We start from the raw sequence: 20,000 nt of genomic DNA on the forward strand, positions 1-20,000 counted from the left end.
AATATCATTTATTTTTTCTTATAATTTTTATACAAGACATATTATGTTTGAAGTATGAAGATTATATAAAGTCTTTACCAGAAGCTTTTCATCTGGCAAAGGGTGATAGTAAAAAGGATGAGATGAAGAAAGAAAACCCCAAAGAAGAAAATGATAATAATAATGATAATAAAAGTAATAGTAATAGTAATAATAATTATAAGGTTGGTATGCAAGATATTGTAAATAACATTTCAAACAAAATAAGCGACGACAATAAAAATAAAGATAACAATTCTTCTGATAAATATGATTGTAATGATGATGATAATAATAATACTTCTAATAGTTTATTTCATAAAATGATGTGTGCTTTTAAAAAGAAGTTATTTAAAAATGAACAAGTCATAGAAAAAGATATCCGAAATGTAAAGAAAGGTGTAATAAATTTAAAAGAGAATATTGTTAAAGATAGTTCTAATATTAGTAAACATACTAATATATTAAAAGATGATATTACAAAAAATACAAATTATCTTTTCAATTTATTTAAGAAATCATTTAAGGAAGAAGGAGATAATGTTAATAAATTTAGTTCAGATTATTTCAATAAATTAAAAAATTTACCAGATAGTCATTTATTTTTTTCAAAACTATTATTAACATTATCTCAAAATGATGATAAAGACAAAAACAAAATAACACATATAAACAATTATTATAATAACAAAATGAATGATAACACAGAAAATAATACAAATCTTTTACAAAACTTTCTCTCTTTCATAAAAAATTTTAAACAGAAAGATGAATATAATAATGATAATAATATAAAAAAAGAAAACGATTTTTTTCATTCATTTTATTTACATAATGAAAATGATAAACATAAGAATAATAAAGATAAAAAATATTCATGGTGGTTTACAAATAAAAATGATGAAAAAAAAAATGTAGATAATAATCTCAACCTTTTATATAATAATTCAAATAATTCATTTAATTCAACATTTAATCAAAATCAAACAGATCATGAGAATTTACCTGAACAAGTCAGGGAAAAAAAAAACTCACAAGAAGAAAAAAATAAATGGCTAGATATTTTTTGGAAATATTTCCATAAAAATGAAGAAGAGATAGAAAAAAAGGAAATGAATGAAAAAAACGACCTTAACGATAATAATAAAAATGGTGTTAATGTTGATGATCATAATTTGAATGGTTTACACAACCTTGACGATAAAAAAAATAAATTTTCCTTTTTGAATTACTGGAATGATAAGGATATACCAAAGGAAGGTTCTGCTGATGAGTATTCACAGGATAACAACAATAACAAAACGGATGATCAAAATAATGATGACAATAAAAAATTTAATATTTTTATGTATTTTGGAAAGAATAAAAAAAATGACGAAGACATGAATAAAAATAAAAAGGAAATGAACATGGACATGGACATGAACAAGGATATGAACAAGGATATGAACAAGGATATGAACATGGACATGAACATGAATATGAACATGAATATGAACATGAATATGAATAATATGGGTGATGATACAAATGTTGATGTGAGCGATACCTTGAACAATAATTTAAATAAGAACGAGATGAACAAGGTAGATGATGACCCTAAAGGGTTTGTTTTAAATTTAGTAAAGAATTATTATGAGAATAATAAAAATGTAGATAATATAAATTATTCCTTATTATTAACATCTGGCAAAGAAACAAATGAAAATATTAATTATCATCCCTTGATAAAATTTAAGAGCTGTTTAATGAATTGTTTTAAAGAAATTAATAATACGGAGAAAAGTGTTGAGAAGGAGAGTTATTTATCTTTTGACGATTATAAAATTTTAGAAAAATGTATATCGAAATGTAAAAATAATAATTTGAATGATACACATAATGAGGATCCTCCTATGAAAAAGGATGATACCATCTTATACATGGAAGAAAAAAATAAAATCAATGATACTACTAAGAATAACCTTTTAAATGATAATATAAATAATCTTATAAATGAGAATAATGAATCTACAGAAAAAGAGACCTCATCAAAATGGTCCGATTTTTTTTTTAAAAAAAATAACAAGAAAAATATAAAAGATAGTTATGAAGAAGATAAAAATAGTAATAATCCCCAAGATAATATTTCTGTACTTACATCTAATGAAACCAATTTGGAAAATTTAAATATATTAAATGATAACCTAAGTACACATCTTATGTATGATATAAATAATAATAATAATAAAAAAAATATTAGTAATAATAATAATAAAAAAAATATTAGTAATAATAATAATAATTACAAAATGAAAAACTTTTTAATAGATTCAAAATTTAAATATAGTAATAAAGAAAAGACCAAGAATTTTATACAAGATGAACAACAGGATAAGAATAAAAATGTATATAATAAACCATTACATTTTTTTAATTATTTTAATAATTCAAATATAAATACAGATGATAATAATAATAATAATAATAATAATAATAATAATATATATAAAGATAATTTAATAATGAATAATTCTTCTGTGAATGATAATTTATTAAATAATGATGACAAATATAATAGTTTGAAAAATATAAATAATAATAATAATATTATGTTAAATAAAAATGATATAGATAATGATGAAAATAATAATTATATATCAACTGGTTTTTTCTTATTCTTATTATTAATAACATTCTTTGTATACTTATCAGCATTCACAAATATTATTAATCAATTCTATTTATCATTTAAAGAAAAAATTTGTTTATTTATTAAAGGAAAATATAAAGGTACCTTTGATAATGTATACGAAGAATCTTGTGAATCCTTTTTACCAAAGGTTCAATATAAAAACAGTCACAATAATAATAATAATAATAATAATAATGATAATAATAATTTCTGTCAATCATATGAAAATATATATCATTCGTTTCAAGAAAATTCACTTGACATGGCATAGTAAATTATATAACAAATAAAAATGTACATATATATAATATATATATCATCATATTTTCTTATTGTCCCCATTTTCTTTTTTTTTTTTGTCATTTTTAAAATATTTATCAAATTTTATAAAGGTACATTGTATACATATGTACACATATATATATATATATATATATATATATATATAATATTATATTTGTTTCACATTTTTTTTTTTTTTTTTTTTTTTTTTAATTTTATTTTTATATATTTATATTTGTATTCTCATATATATATATATATATATATATATATATTTTTTTTTTTAATGTAGTTAAAAATCATAAGAATCTTTTAAAATTTATCTTATGGTTGTAATATTATTATGTAAAAAATAATGCTACATATAAAAAAAAAAAATAAAAAATAATATAATATATATAATATATATATTAATATATAAATATATTTTTTTTTTTTTTTTTTTTTTTTTGCGGAATATTTCTATGAAAGGTCTTTCGCTTACAATATAATATGTAGTATTTTTCATACATAATAATATATATATATATATATATATATATATATATATAATATTTTTATGTGCTATATTATTTTTATCATTTTTATATGGTTCAATTAAAAAAAGTAGTATCCTTTCCTCTATTTTTTTTTTTTTTTTTTATTTCATAAAACATTAATAAATAATATTTTATTATTAATAATAATGTTCATTCGTATAAAAAATAATATATATATTATATAAACATTAAAATTTGATCTTGATTTTTTATATTGATTTTAATTTTGATTATTTTTCTTTTTTTTTTTTCGAATAATACAAAATTAATAAAATATTGTATTTATTTATTTATTTATTTATTCATTTATTGATTTATTTTTCTTGTTCTTTTTCCTTTCTTTCAAATTTAAACTTTTGAATTTTTATAATTTTATCCTAATTTCGTGATTTTAAAAAATGCCTTGCTGTGAAGTAATAACAAACGTAAACCTCCCTGATGATAATGTACAAAGTACTTTATCTCAAATAGAAAATGGTAATGATAAAAAATAAAAAATAAAAATATATATATATATATCATATTAATATGAAATATATATATTTATAATAAAGTCCTTATAAAAATTGATGATAGCCTAATAAAATATTCAAAAATATATATTTTATAGTATATAGAATAATATTATATATATATATATATATATATATATATATTTTTTTTTTTTTTTTTGATTACATTTTATTTTTATATATTTTGTAAAATATTTTAATTTAAAATTTTTTTTTTCTTATACCTTTTCCCCCCCCCTTTATAGCAATTTCTGATGTTATGGGTAAACCACTTGGTTATATTATGAGTAATTATGATTATCAAAAAAACTTAAGATTTGGAGGTAGCAACGAAGCTTATTGTTTTGTAAGAATAACAAGTATTGGAGGAATTAATAGGTCAAATAATTCTGCTCTTGCTGATCAAATAACGAAACTCCTTGTAAGCAACTTGAATGTAAAATCTAGACGTATCTATGTAGAATTTAGAGACTGTTCTGCTCAAAACTTTGCCTTCAGTGGTTCTCTTTTCGGCTAGACATTTACAAGAATAAAAATAATAAATATCTAACAAACATATATACATATATATATTTTATATGTTAACTTTTGTTCATTCACATTTTTGTGTATATGATAAAGTATGCTACCTTTTATACAATATTTTTCTTTATCTTATATGTATACACATTTATTTTTATATCCACACTATTTTCTTAATATTTCATGTCTTGAAAAATATACTTCTTTTTATTATTTATTTATGATATTCAAGCAAATATAAAAACTGTATGAGTTCTATTAGACTGATCAAATTAAATGGTGTATTTTTTTTTATGACACATATGAAAAATGGCTGTATGGGCTTTTTTTTTTTTTTTTTTTTTTTTTTTATGAATTGTTCATATGTTTTTAGAGTTCAAAAAGGAAAACAGCCATATTTTGCATAAAAAAAAAAAAAAAAAAAAAAAAAAAAAAAAATATACATATATATATATATATATATGTATGTATGTACATTTAGTGTAACAAATAAATATATGAAATTTATATTTTATGAACGGTTCATATTTTTTTTTTAAATTTAAAGCTAAAAATAGCTATATGTCCTACGTACAAGAAAAATAATATAGTAAGGACTATTCTTGTATTTCTTTATTTTTTCACTTAATAGATACATAAATATATATATATATATATATATATATATATATATATATATGTGTATATTTTTGTATGTAGATATTTATGTGTAAGACAACTTAAACGTTATATTTTTTATTATAATAAGATTGTTTAATCCAATATACATTATAGTAATTATAACGAAATGTTATATTATAGACGGTTTTTCTTTATATGAACATAATATAATCTCTTTATAGAAAAGATTGATTGTTATAAAATGTATTAAAAAGGTATATAATTAGGGTGACCTGTATATATAATAAAATATTATATTCATCACAATGATAATATTTTTTAATATGACCTAAATTGAATGTGAACATTGATATATATATATATATATATATATATTATTTATTTTTATTTTTTTCAAAGGAACCTTTTAAAATAAATACAGATTATATATATATATATATATATATATATATATAAGAATAAACTCATTTTTATTTAAAATTAACAAACGGGGAATACTTTATATTTTATTATAAAAATCTAAAAGGATTATTTTAATCGTACATGTGTAAATAATATAAGTATATAATATAAAAATATACATTTATCATATATTTTTTCTTAATTTTTTCCTCTCGATGTTTTTTTTTTTTTTTTTTTTTTTTTAAGGTTTTATTTCGCTTTTCTCAATTATAAGATATTATTAAAACTTTTTTATTTTTATGTAGATATGAACAAAATGAAATAAAATTTATGGAAACCAAATAATTGTAAAGATACAAATATAAAAATATAAGAGTACAACAACAAAAAAAAAAAAAAAATATTTATTTATATATATATAATAAATAATATAATATAAAAATAAAATAAACTTGATAAATAAACATTTCTCAATATATATAATATATATATAGAAAAGTATTAAAAAATAAATCATTTGATGTTATATATATTATTATTATAAATATATATTATATATATATAATATATATATATATGTATTATATTATATATGTATATATTATATATATAATATATTTTATTTTTTATATATGTAAATTTTTTTTAAAATTAAATACAAATTCTGGTTTCATTCACATTTCATTGTATTTATATATTATTATTTAATTTGTAATTTTTTATTATAACTCTTTTTTCATTACTTTTCAAGAATATAATACCTTTGATATATTATATATATATATATATATAATATATATTATATTTTATATATATATATATATAATACATAATATTTTTTTGTTGTGAATTAAATATAATCAAGTATATCTTGTTAAGATATAAATGTAATAAAAAAAAAAAAAAAAAAAAAAAAAAAAAAAAAAAAGGTATTACATAAATAATAATAGTACATTTTTGAAGTTTGAATATAAAACGTTGACGTTATATTATTATAACATAACAAATATATAGAGAGTTATAAAAATAGAAAAAAAAAAAATTACATTTAGAAATTATAATAAATAAAAGTAATTATAAAAGCATAGAAAAAGAACATGCCTACCACAATATAAATATTATATATATATATATATATATATATATATATGTACATATATTTATATTTATTTATTTATATATATATATTTATTTATTCATTTAATTTTTTCCTTTAGATGTTAAAAAATCCAGGTACAGTGTTGGTTTTTAAGCCTAATACAAAAAGGGAGGAAGGAAGAAAAACACAGTTATCAAATATACAGGTAATATTAATAATATGGAATAATATTAATTTTTGTTGTTGTGTTTTAAGACGTGGGAATACATAATCTGATATATTTCGTAGATATAGGATTTATATATATATATATATATATGTATATTTTTTTTTTTTTTTTTTTTTTTTTTAGGCGAGCCGAGCCGTGAGCGATATCGTTAAAACGACCTTGGGTCCTATGGCAATGTTGAAAATGATGTTGGATCCTCTTGGAGGTATTGTAATTACAAATGATGGGAATTGTATATTAAGAGAAGTAGATGTTGCTCATCCAGCTGCTAAATCTTTGATTGAATTAAGCAGATCACAAGATGAAGAAGTTGGTGACGGTACAACATCTGTTGTTATTTTATCAGGGGAGTTATTAAGTGTTGCTGAAACGTTTTTGAGGCAGAATATTCACCCTACGATAATTGTAAATTGTTATATGAACGCTTTGGATAGTTCTTTAAAATTTTTAGAAGAGATATCAATAGATATAGATGTTAATAGTGAATCTGATTTATTGAAAGCTATTGATTCATGTTTAAGTACAAAATTTGTAAATAGATATAACAAGATAGTTAGTAAGCTAGCTTTAGAAGCGACACGTTGTGTAAAAATGGATAATTTAATGGGAAGAAAAGAAATTGATATAAAGAGATATGCAAAGGTTGAAAAAATTCCTGGAGGAGATATTACGGATAGTTATGTTCTAAAAGGTGTTATGATAAATAAGGACATTACCCATCCTAAGATGAGACGTTATATTAAGAATCCTCGAATATTATTATTAGATTGTACTTTAGAATATAAGAAAGCAGAAAGTCAAACTAATGTAGAGATATTAGATGAGAAGACATGGAACGAATTATTATTACAAGAAGAAATAGAAGTAAAAAAAATGTGTGAATATATAATAGATAGTAAATGTGATATAGTAATTACAGAGAAGGGTGTTTCTGATTTAGCTCAACATTTTCTTGTAAAGAAAAATATTAGTGTTATAAGAAGAGTTCGAAAAACTGATTTGAATAGATTAGAAAGAATAAGTGGTGCAACAATCGTAAATAGATGTGAAGAAATTGTTGAAGGTGATATAGGTACAAAATGTGGTTTGTTTGAAATAAAAAAGATAGGTGATGATTATTATTCTTTTTTTGTGGAATGTAAAGATCCACATGCATGTACAATATTATTAAGAGGATCTACTAAAGATGTGTTGAATGAAATTGAAAGAAATTTACATGATGGTATGAATGTAGCAAAAAATATTCTTATGGAAGGAAAATTATTATATGGTGGTGGATGTACAGAAATAAGAGTTGGTCAATATTTAATAAAAGAAGCAGCCAAATTTAATGATTCAAGAAAAAGTATAACAGAAGCTGTTGCAAGTGCTCTAGAAATCATACCCAAAATATTAGCTCAAAATAGTGGTGTTAATGTTGTTAAAACTATGAATGAATTAAGAATCAAACATGAACAAGAAGGTGGTCAAGAATTTGGTATTGATGGTATTACAGGAGATATTATTAAGGTCACAACCAAAAATATATGGGATCTACTCTCTGTTAAAAAACAAATTTATAAAAGTGCTATAGAAGCAGCATCTATGATCTTAAGAATTGATGATGTTGTTAGTGGTGTTGGAAAAGATGAAAAAGTTCAAAAAACAATCAAAAATGAATTTTAATAAAACAAAAATGGTATATATGGATATATCATTATATAAATAAAGCAATATATTATCTATATTGCATCACTTATTATTCTATTATTTTTTTTTTTTTTTTATCACAAAAATGTATATATATATTATACATATATTATACATATATTATACATATATTATATATATATTATACATATATTATACATATATTATATATATATTATACATATATTATATATATATTATATATATATTATATATATATATATATATTATGTGTATATTTATTTATTTATTTATTTATTGGGCAGATGGATTAATTTCCATCTTTTTATGAACACTTAAAAATATTAATTTATTAAAATATTTAATTAAAAAAATTGTGTAATATGAAATGTGTACACACGCACACACAAAAAAATATATATATATATATATATATATATGTATATATTTACATAGATATGCTTATTCTTTTAAATATTGCACACGTTTCAATTTTATGTTTTCCTTTTTATCTGTTTGTATTTGCTAAGGTAACACGTGAGAAAATTAAAGCATTCCTTGTTTAAATGTGTGTCACCTCCGTATGGCAGCCTAAAAAATAAAAAAATAAAAATATACATATATATATATATGTATGTATTTATAAGGATATGCTTAAAGAGTTGTAGGAAGAAATTCAAAGAAATATATTATATATATATATATATATATATTTATATATATATATATATTTTTTTTTTTTTTTTTGTAGGTTTGGGAATGTATGTTTTACTTTATGTTAAGTCTTGTACATGCATCAATAACCCTATCAATAGTTATGTTATAATCCTCGCTAATCATAAATAAATTTTCTGGTGTATAATAATGAATTATATCCACAGGATCTGCTATATTAGCATACTCTATTAGCGTTACAATATTAGATGTAGTTAAATAATTTTTTATGAGTTCTTTTGTATTAACAAATTTATAAACAATAAAATTATTATTTAAATTATTTTCTTCAAAAAGATGATAGAAATCATTTTCCTTTAATTTTTCAATTTCTTCTTTTGTTTTATATCTATATTTATTTATATCTTGTATATGTGCATTTGAACTTTTACAAATAAAATCTCCAATAAAATCTAAAGATAAATTATGTTTATAATTAAATTCTTCAATGGTTTCTTGTAAGCTTCCGTATTTTAAAACTTGTTCTCTATATTTTTCTTGTGTTTCTTCATCTATTTCATCCATACCATTACCATACATATCATCACCATGCACACCATCACCATGTACACCATCACCATGCATACCACCACCGTGCATATTATTATTATTATTATTGTTGTTGTTAAATCTGGTTATGATTTGGTCAGGTAACTTTTCTTCATTTTCAAATGAAAAGGTCTTTTTAATTTTTTCTGCCATGGATATTTCTTCATTAAAATTGTAATCATTTATAATGGGTTCTTTTAAAATATTATTTTCTGTGTCATACTGAATTTCCATATTATTAGTTTGATCATTTTGTGTATTATTATTTGGATCATTTTTATTTTTTGGTTTATTTTGATTTATAAATTTGTGTGTAGAATCTATACGAAGATAATGTACAGGATCATTTATAAATTTTGATATTTCTATAGATGCATCTAGTTGTTTAATTTTAGATTCTGTATCTCCATACTGTTCATTTTCTTTATATGTTTTAATATTTTCTTTTAATTTTTCTAATCTCATATGTGATAATACATTATCTTCTGGTTTTTTTAAAATGTTTCTTATATCTATATAATTATTCTGTCTTATTTTCATAACATCACATAATCTTGTTTTTATTTCGTCGATAGATCCAAAGGTTGGATATCCTCTTTTTCTTAATTCGTCTTTGACTTGTAGTTCGCTCATTTCTTTGATATCTTCTTCTTTTATTTCTATAAATTTTTCATCAATTTTGTTGAAGAAAATGTTTTTCTTAATAATTACATCATCATTATTATCATTATTTTTATTATTATCATTATTTTTATTATTATCATTATTTTTATTATTATCATTATTATTTATATTTATCAATGTATCATTTTTTTCATTACTATTTAAATTATTATTATTATATGAACCATCCGAATCGTTTCTACGACCATCCTCATAAGTAACACTACCAATATTCATGTCATCCCTATTTGTGTTTATTTTGTTTTGTTTCTCTTCGATTTGTTTATTTATATATTTTAAATTCTCCAAGTCTTCTTTTCTTTGTATTTTCTTTTCTTTTTTATATTTTTCATATACATCTAATAATTTTTTTTCCTTTTCATTAATATGATGGTAAAGTGTTTTTTCTTTATGGATTTTATTTAATAAAGCATCTATGATTTTATCTTCCTCTTTATAAATATTACTATCGAAAGTATCATTATATGTATTGTGCATATCAATTTTTTCATTTTTTTCATTTTTATCATTTTTTTCATTTTTCATATTCTCATAATCTCTTTTTGAATATTTGAATTTAAATTTATCAATATTATTAAAGTTACCTTTATATACTTCTTTTAAAATTTCGTTATTCATACGTGCTTCTTCTTCCGTTATATATTCCTCTTCCGTTATATATTCATCTTTCTCGTCTATATAAGATTTATTTATATATTTATCATCAGATTGTAAATCCTCTTCACTATATCTTGTTACATTATCATTTTTTTGTTCTTTCTCTTTCTTTTGTTTTTCAATAATATCATTCTTTTTGTTATTTATATGGTCATTCTTTTTGTTATTTATATGGTCATTCTTTTTGTTATTTATATGGTCATTCTTTTTGTTATTTATATGGTCATTGTTTTTACTATTTATATTATCATTGTTTTTACTATTTATATGGTCATTGTTTTTACTATTTATATGATCATTGTTTTTATTATTTACATTGTGTTTAGGTTCTTGTTCATTCATCATTATATCTTTGAATCGTTCCTTTTCTACATTTTGTATAAATAAATGCATATAATCTTGTATTTTTTTTTCCATCACTTCATCTCTTTTAAAATTTTTTTCGATATCACTTTTTAATTTATCTATATTCAATTTTCTAGAGCTACTAATAACTCGTTCATTTATTTCATATATATCCTTTTTTTCATTTTCTTTCCATTCCTTCTTTTTTCTTTCAACATTATCTTTTATCATTTGTAATAATTTATTATATTCTTCTAACATCTGTTCTTTATTTAATCCGTTCTTTACATCGTAGTTTTTATCTTCTAACAATTCTTTATTCTTCAGGTATTTGTTTAGAATATTTAGGGAACTATAATTATCCACAAGTTCATTCGATATATTGTCACCATTCAACATATTGTCACCATTCAACATATTGTCACCATTCAACATATTGTCACCATTCAACATATTGTCACCATTCAACATATTGTCACCATTCAACATATTGTCATCATTCGAAATATTTTCATCCGAAATGTTTTCATCCGAAATATTTTGATCATCCGAAATGTTTTCATCCGAAATATTTTGATCATCCGAAATGTTTTCATCCGAAATATTTTGATCATCCGAAATATTTTGATCATCCGAAATGTTTTCATCCGAAATATTTTGATCATCCGAAATGTTTTCATCATTTAACATATTATCATAATTCATACATTTTTTTTTTTTTTTTTTTTTTGTTTTCCTCTTTTCTTGGAGAACCAACTCGTGATCATCCCCCCCATCATCATGACCTGGTGAGCTGGCATGCAAAAAGTTATTCTTTATCTCCCTTTTATCATTTTCTAAATGTTTTCTTTTTTTCCTATTTACAACAAAATTTGAATAATGAGTGTAATTTCCATAAGGCAAAGGAAAAAGGAATAATTTGTCTTGATCTATTTTTTTTTCTTTTTTTCTTTTTTTTCTTTTTTTATTAAAAGTTGTATATATGTCAATACATAAATTTTCATTATCTCTTTTTTTTAATAAAAGAAAATTTTTTTTCTTTTTTTTCAAGGGACTAATATTTTTCAAAGAATTCAAAGTATATGTAATACAATTTTGCTTTTCAGCAGAGGGTATATAATAAAACATATACACATTACTCTTCTTTTTTAAATATTTCATAAGAATAAATTTTTGATATATGTAAAATAATATAATAACTAAAAAATAAATATGCATTTTTTTTTTTCTTCTTTCTCATAAATTTAAATAGATGAAAAGATCAACAAATATAAAACAAAAAAAAAACAAACAAATATAAAACAAAAAAATAAATAAATAAATATATATAGGAACAAAAAAATAAATAAATAAATATATATATATATATATATATATATATATATATATATAGGAATAAATATATATTAACATATGCTAAATATTCAAAATGGTATTATAATATATATATATATATATATAATTTTTTTTTTTTTAAATGTAAAAAAATGTATTTTTATAATACACAGGTTAATAATATAATATATATATAGGTACATTTATATTTATGTATATATTTCTTTCATTTTATATTTTTCATTTTTTATTTTTCATTTTTCATTTTTATATTAATTTATTTCCTTCTTTTTTGTGTAACTTTTAAAATATATATTTTTTTTTTATTTTTTAAAAAAACATGAAAAAATGAACAAAGTCAAAAAGGTCATGATGATAAAAAATGTTCCTATTCCTCTTTCCTTCACTATGAATAGAAATATAAGGAGGGTAACAAAAAAAAAATATTAAAAATAATAATAATAATAAATAAATAAATAAATATATAAATATATATACATATATATATATGTTGTATGAATATGTGTATGGGTGTGTATTTTTATATGTTCATAATATTACATATAACGCCATACAATCATACATATATATATCTATATATATATATATTTTTTTTTTTTTTTTTTTTTTGTTATTTCTTTTTTTCCTCTTAGTTCAATATGGTAGAAAATGATAGGAAGATTTTTTTCGCATTTAATATGTTATCCATTTTTCTTTTCTCTCTTCCTATTATTTATATGTCCAAGGTAATAACATTAAAAAAAAAAAAAAAATATAACAGGAACGATAGATCCTGTTGATATATATATATATATATGTAATATATGTATTTATATATTTATGTATTTATATATTTAAGGTTAACTACAAAGGATGTCAAGAAAATGAAATATTATACCAGAAATTATACAATTCTACAAGGATGAATATATAAAAAAATAAAAATAAAAAAAATAAAGAATTATATATTGAACATGAACAAATTTAACCAGTAAAAAAAAAAAATTAAAGTTATCAAGATAATATATATTCATACTAAATATGAAATAGGTAATTTGTATTATGACACTAAATTTAATTAATTATTATATTATTTTTTTTAATCTCTTAAGACAAAATGAAAAAAATAAAAATAAAAAATAAAAAATAAAAAATAAAAAATAAAAAATAAAAAATAAAAAATAAAAAAATAGAGAAATTAATATATATATATATAAACATTTTTTTTTTTTTTTTCCATAAACTTATATAATGGACACTATAATTATCAACATATATTAAAAAATATATATTGATGTTCTATTCACTCCGTGATGGGAAGAATTTTTTTTTTTTTGTTGACGATGTTCATCACTTCGAAAGCATAGGAATTATTCTCATCTATATCTTTCTAAAAAATAAAAATAATAAATACATACATATATATATATATATATATATATATATATATCCATTTATATTTACGCAATGTTCACTTTCAACAATTATGTTGACATTTTCAATGTTTTTTTCCTTTATTTTATTTATTACCATTAATAATAATATGGTGTCTAAGTGATTTAATGGGGTACACGATAAGATGTTGTACGATTGTTTTGCTCTAAAGGGAAAAAAATAAAATAAAATAAAATAAAATAAAATAAAATAAAATAAAATAAAATAAAATAAAATAAAATAAAATAAAATAAAATAAAATATACATATATATATATATATATATATATATATATATATATATATATACATACATATATACATATAATACATATACATCTAATTTATGAACGTATATATTTTATACTTGTCACTTATATCGATCGTGTCACAATCCCCTTCGTCATACAATGTAAGCAATTGCTCATCCTTAAAGTTGTAATAATATGCTTGTTTTTTCTTTTGTCCTTGTTCTCCATATTTTAGCTCCCTTAATATATACACATCAGGATATATAGACCCTTGGTAATTCATTTGAATAACACCACCCTTCCTTTTCTCCTCATTAAATATATTATACCTTTGAATAGTTGATTGTATGCATGGATTTAAAGATATATTACTCTTGTAATAATTCTTATTATAATAATAATTTATATTCATGTTCATAACCCCTTGAAATGTACAAATTTTCATACGCTCATCCAAACTATCATTTTTTAATTTTATTATTTTCCATTCATTATAATTAAAGAGAACATCCAACGACCTGTTGTCATCACCCTTATTTGTGTCATTCATTTTTTCTATGCTGCTCATTTTCTTATATTTACCATTTGTCAACATATATATATCGTTAAACAAAGAAAAAATATAAAATGTATATTCTTCCTCCGTATCGTTTTTATTCATTTTGTACTTATTTATGCTCTCTTCATATGTATACATCCTATTACTATTATTATTATTATTATTATATATGTCCATATTTTCATTCACTTGTTCTTTTTTTTGTATATATCTATCTTTTCCTTTTGATATATCTCCATTTGGATCACAATTTTCGCCTGACTTGTTCAGGTAAAACAAATGGCTATTTTTTCTCTCCTTTTTAAATAAATCATTTTTTACCAGATGATGCTTTAGGTCATAGGATAATTTGTTGACATAGGTATCATAAACATTACTGAAATGTTCAAAACAGTATAAATTAAATATAAGTTTTAAATATTTATATTCATATTCTTTAACATAAGGATTATGTGAGCTATTTAAATTATAATTTTTTATTTCTATTAAACTTAATAAACAAGATCCATAGAGTATTATATGACGATTATTAATTATGGCTATTTTTAATGTACTTAAGTATTTATTTAATATATCTTTACACATAACATATTTTTTTTCTTTCTTTTGTTGTGCATTTATTATTATTGATTCGTCTTTATTTTTATTTTTTTCCTGGCTAGCCAAAAGTTCTTCCTTTCGCATTAAATGGCCTGAACAAATTTGGTCATAACTTTTCATAAAAAATTGCGAAAACTCTTCATTTTGTACTATGTTATTTATAAGTATATGTACCATATATTTGTATACTGGTTTACTTAAATAATTTACTATAGTTACAAATAAGTAGTGATTATTATTTATTAGGACATATGCTAAATATACAACATAATGAATACTACTTGGTAAAAAACATATCCTTAAAATTTTATATGTTGGGTTTAAATAAAGATCATTAAATATATAATCTGTTTTTTCTATTACTTTTAATAAACTGTAAAAATTGTTTTTTTTTTCTTTTTTACTTATACATTTGTAATTTTTTTCAATATGTTTTTTATTTGATGAGCCCCTTTTCATGTTTTCAACTAACATAAATACATCATCATCTTGTGATTCATTTTGTTTATACTCATAATTTATTTTCTTATTCTTTTCATTGCATGTAATAATATTCTCCATATTATTCAATACGTAAATATTTTTATAGGTATGCATAAATAAATTTAAATTTTCATCACTGAATATGTCAAAGGTAGAGGTGTGGAAGTCATCTACATAACTTTTGTTTTTCTTAATAATAAAATTATTTTTTTCTTTGTATTCATTTATGTGTTCTTCCTTCCCATTATAGGTATTATCATGCACGTTGTCAATTTTGTTAATCGTCTTATCTTTATTTTGTAATGGATGTTCATATCTACTAGTTTTATATAACTTAGGTAAATAGGTAGTGGGTACATTTTTTTCATCGCTTTGAATTTTTAAGGATTTGATTTTTTTCTTAAGAAACCTTCTGATTGTTTTTAAATTTGGATAAGTGAATACGATGATATCTAAATCTTCATCGATTACTACAAACATGTTTTTATATAAAGCATGTTGATTCGTACAATAATATTTTCGTTGTAGCAAAGATAACATTTTGTTATTAACAAAATTGTGCTTATCATTGTTACCATTATTGTGCTTATCATTGTTACCATTATTGTGGTTGTTACCACTATTATGGTTGTTATCATCATTACGATTGTTACCACCATTACGATTGTTACCATCATTATGGTTATTACCATCATTATGGTTATTACCATCATTATGGTTATTACCATTATTATTATTATTATTATTATTATTATTATTATTACCATTGTGATCTTCCTCTTCCCAGTGTTTTATTTTCAAAGTACATCCTTTTTTTTTACTGTGGACACTATCATAAGAACATATATTATCACCTGCCCTGCTACTTATCATATCACCATTTGTATTATATTCTGCATTATCTTTTTCATTCGAGATATTTTCCTCATTATCTAAACTATCATCCAATTTTTTTATTTCAATTTTTTCATAATCCAAAACATACTTGTTATGTACCTTTCTATATGTATAAATTAAATTATAGAAATGTATACATCTGTCGACATATGCTACTACCCAGTCTATATTATTATATATATAATGATAGTTATCCGGAGTGCCTACAAATATTTCTGGCTCGACATGTTCTAAAGGTGTTTTCGCCACATTTGATGGATAATTATCATCATCATTATTATTATTATTATTATTATTATTATTACTATCATAATATATATCGTCACATGTAACATGAGCTTTTTTTTTTTCTCCCCCTCTTTGATCATTCATTAAAATTTTTTCATTTTCTATCTTATCAACAATAATATTCACTTCTTTCATATGAATATCTCCTATCGAGACGTGTTTTTTTTTTTTTTCATCCTCCTTTTTATTTTCATATTGATTTTGTTGATTCGTTTTGAAGGATCCTCTCCTTTTTACAGCTTTTATCTTGTTATATGCAAACTTGTAACCCTTGATGGTAAAACATTTGTTTAATTTTCTTATATTATATGAGAAAGACTTCTTAACATTCATCATCGTTTTATAAATCAAATATATTTTATATATATATTCACATGCCATGTTTTTCATTTTTTTTTTCTTTTCTATATACATTTTAAAATATGTATTCATCCAATTATATATTTTTATTACCGTAACACATCGCTGAAAACGCATCTTTCTCAAAGAACTTAATATGTCTCTTTTTTTGTTTATATCCATAAAGATCTCATCATCCTTGTTATGATCACCCTCGTCTCTATTATACTTTTGAGATATATAATAATTAATTTGTGTATATGTATTAGATTTCATAAAAACATAGTTATTACTACCTATCTGAAAACGTTTTTTTTCGTCAAAGAAACACATAAAATAATATATTTTATCATTGTTATTACAATATAGTAATTCTTTTTGTATTTCTTTCGAGAGGTTTGTTAATATTTCATTTTTTTTAATTTTATGAGATAAACCACTATTCAATATTTTTATCATTTCATTAGATCCACATTGTTTTAATTGTTCATATACAAGAGATCTTTTGAAATAATTTTTTTTCATTTTGTCATTTGGTAATATACATCTAATATAATACATATCTGTTTCATTCAAATGACTGAACAGATTATCTAATTCTTTCATGTACTTTTTACTTACACTTAATACATTCCTTGAATTCTTTTTATTATTATTATTATTATTATTACCAATATAATCATCATTTGTATTTTTCCCTTTGTTTATACTTAATTTTGTTCCTTCCAAATTTATATTTAATAAAGTTTTGGAAATTTCCAAACTCTTTTTTCTATTATCATAATGTGACAAATCAACATTTTTATCATCTAAATATACACTATTTGTATCATTACATATTTTATTATCTACATTTCTTCTAATCTCTTTTTTTTTTTCATCCCCTTGTATTATAGGTACACACCTATCACCCCATATATTCTCTTGCTCATTCAAAAAAACAAATTCTCCTGTTTTCCCTATCATCATATTATCCATATTACATATCTTCTCTTCCGTATCCATCTTTTTCTCCACATAGTCACTCATATGATCTTTTTTCAAATTTATATAATTATTTTTCTCTTGTGTAACAGCATGCATGTTGGACATATTATTTTCCTGCTGATGATTCGTATCATTACTAATACCCTGAACCTTGTTGTGCTCATTTTCATTCAGAAAATAATTTTTGGAATTCTTTATCAAATTTTCTATGTCTAATTCTATTTTATCACTATTTTTATATATCCAATTATTAATGGTATAAGTAATAGGTCCTGCATAATGATTTATAAAAAATTGATTTTTCTTTATGTTTTGTTTTTTATTAGTATGTGCTTGGTCTTTATTACTTATAAAACCATACACATTTTTTTTTTCTAAATATATCATCTTTTCATTATTCAACAAATAATTAAAAAAGTGGTCATCACTTTTTTTATATCCACTATTATGTAATTTGGTGATGTCATCAAGATTTGATAATATCTTATCTATAAAAATTAAAGTGTCTTTATAATTAGGTACTTCAATATTATTACAAAATATATTTTCATCCTGATATATTATTTTCTCTTTTTCTATTTCATTGTTAATATAATAATTATTTAATTTTTCATTTGCTAAGTTAATACATAATTGATCAAAATCATTAAAAGATAATTCTTCAAATCCATATATGTCAAATATGGATATGATATTATGATTATACATATAAATATGTTCATTCATTATTTCTTCTTTTTCTTTTTCATTTAAATGTGCTATATTTATATCCCTTATTATTTTATTAAAAAAGTTTTTATATATTATTTTTATTATCGTATATATCGTAGATGTCATATTTTCTTTGTTCCTATGGGTTCTAATGGTTTCTGAAGAAACATTAATATTTTTATATTTTATAATGTTTTGAAGATCCTCTAAATTGATACTCAAACATTCAGAACAATATTTATAACTATCACTATACATATGATTAGTTTTATCATTACATGTATTATAGCTCAACATATTTTTGTCATTATTTCTTGTATTTATCAACTTATCATTATAATTATCTTTTTTTATATTCTCTTCTATTATTTGACCTAGATGTAAAATACCACCTATTACATCAAAAAATTGATTAATTATAAAAGAATCATATTTTATATATGTTAATCCATCTAATAACAATTTAAAATTTTTTTCATCTTTTGATTTTTCTAATTCATCAAAATCATTATTGATATTATCTATAGACATATCATTACTATATTTATCTTTATCATTTTCTTTATCACAATTTAATATATGATAATGATGAATGTTCCTTACTAAATTCCTCTCATAT

General features: G+C 20.6%; 6 protein-coding genes across 6 annotated transcripts in view; 4 read left to right on the plus strand and 2 right to left on the minus strand.

The window, feature by feature from the left end:
* Nucleotides 1–2,963, plus strand: part of PF3D7_1229300 (conserved Plasmodium protein, unknown function) — a gene marked incomplete at both ends in the record, with an annotated part of 2,973 nt that extends 10 nt beyond the window's left edge. Inside the window, one exon of the mRNA XM_001350653.1 lies at nt 1–2,963. This exon is cut by the window's left edge and continues 10 nt beyond it. Within this exon, the coding sequence (XP_001350689.1) occupies nt 1–2,963 (2,963 nt within the window).
* Nucleotides 2,964–3,911: 948 nt separating this feature from the next.
* PF3D7_1229400 (macrophage migration inhibitory factor) lies at nt 3,912–4,542 on the plus strand (the record flags this gene model as incomplete). Its single annotated transcript, XM_001350654.1, has 2 exons — nt 3,912–3,990; nt 4,271–4,542. The coding sequence occupies 2 exons, from the start codon at nt 3,912–3,914 to the stop codon at nt 4,540–4,542; spliced, it is 351 nt and encodes a 116-aa protein (XP_001350690.1).
* Nucleotides 4,543–6,787: 2,245 nt separating this feature from the next.
* On the plus strand, nt 6,788–8,563 carry PF3D7_1229500 (T-complex protein 1 subunit gamma; the record flags this gene model as incomplete). Its single annotated transcript, XM_001350655.1, has 2 exons — nt 6,788–6,874; nt 7,022–8,563. 2 exons carry the CDS (start codon nt 6,788–6,790, stop codon nt 8,561–8,563), a joined length of 1,629 nt encoding a protein of 542 aa, XP_001350691.1.
* A 479-nt stretch (nt 8,564–9,042) lies between these two features.
* On the minus strand, nt 9,043–12,715 carry PF3D7_1229600 (conserved Plasmodium protein, unknown function; the record flags this gene model as incomplete). The annotated part of the gene is made up of 2 exons (XM_001350656.2): nt 9,043–9,139; nt 9,321–12,715. The coding sequence occupies 2 exons, from the start codon at nt 12,713–12,715 to the stop codon at nt 9,043–9,045; spliced, it is 3,492 nt and encodes a 1,163-aa protein (XP_001350692.2).
* Nucleotides 12,716–13,180: 465 nt separating this feature from the next.
* Nucleotides 13,181–13,766, plus strand: PF3D7_1229700 (conserved protein, unknown function; the record flags this gene model as incomplete). The annotated part of the gene is made up of 3 exons (XM_002585438.1): nt 13,181–13,261; nt 13,486–13,578; nt 13,692–13,766. The coding sequence occupies 3 exons, from the start codon at nt 13,181–13,183 to the stop codon at nt 13,764–13,766; spliced, it is 249 nt and encodes an 82-aa protein (XP_002585484.1).
* Nucleotides 13,767–14,135: 369 nt separating this feature from the next.
* The window catches only part of PF3D7_1229800 (myosin J, putative), a gene marked incomplete at both ends in the record, with an annotated part of 7,330 nt that continues 1,465 nt past the window's right edge, over nt 14,136–20,000 (minus strand). Inside the window, 3 exons of the mRNA XM_024473396.1 lie at nt 14,136–14,222; nt 14,363–14,432; nt 14,634–20,000. The exon at nt 14,634–20,000 is cut by the window's right edge and continues 1,054 nt beyond it. Coding sequence (XP_024329160.1) covers nt 14,136–14,222; nt 14,363–14,432; nt 14,634–20,000 — 5,524 coding nt within the window. The remainder of the gene's footprint in view (nt 14,223–14,362; nt 14,433–14,633) is intronic.

Source organism: Plasmodium falciparum (genome assembly GCF_000002765.6).
Source record: "Plasmodium falciparum 3D7 genome assembly, chromosome: 12".
Taxonomy (NCBI): Eukaryota; Apicomplexa; class Aconoidasida; order Haemosporida; family Plasmodiidae; genus Plasmodium; species Plasmodium falciparum.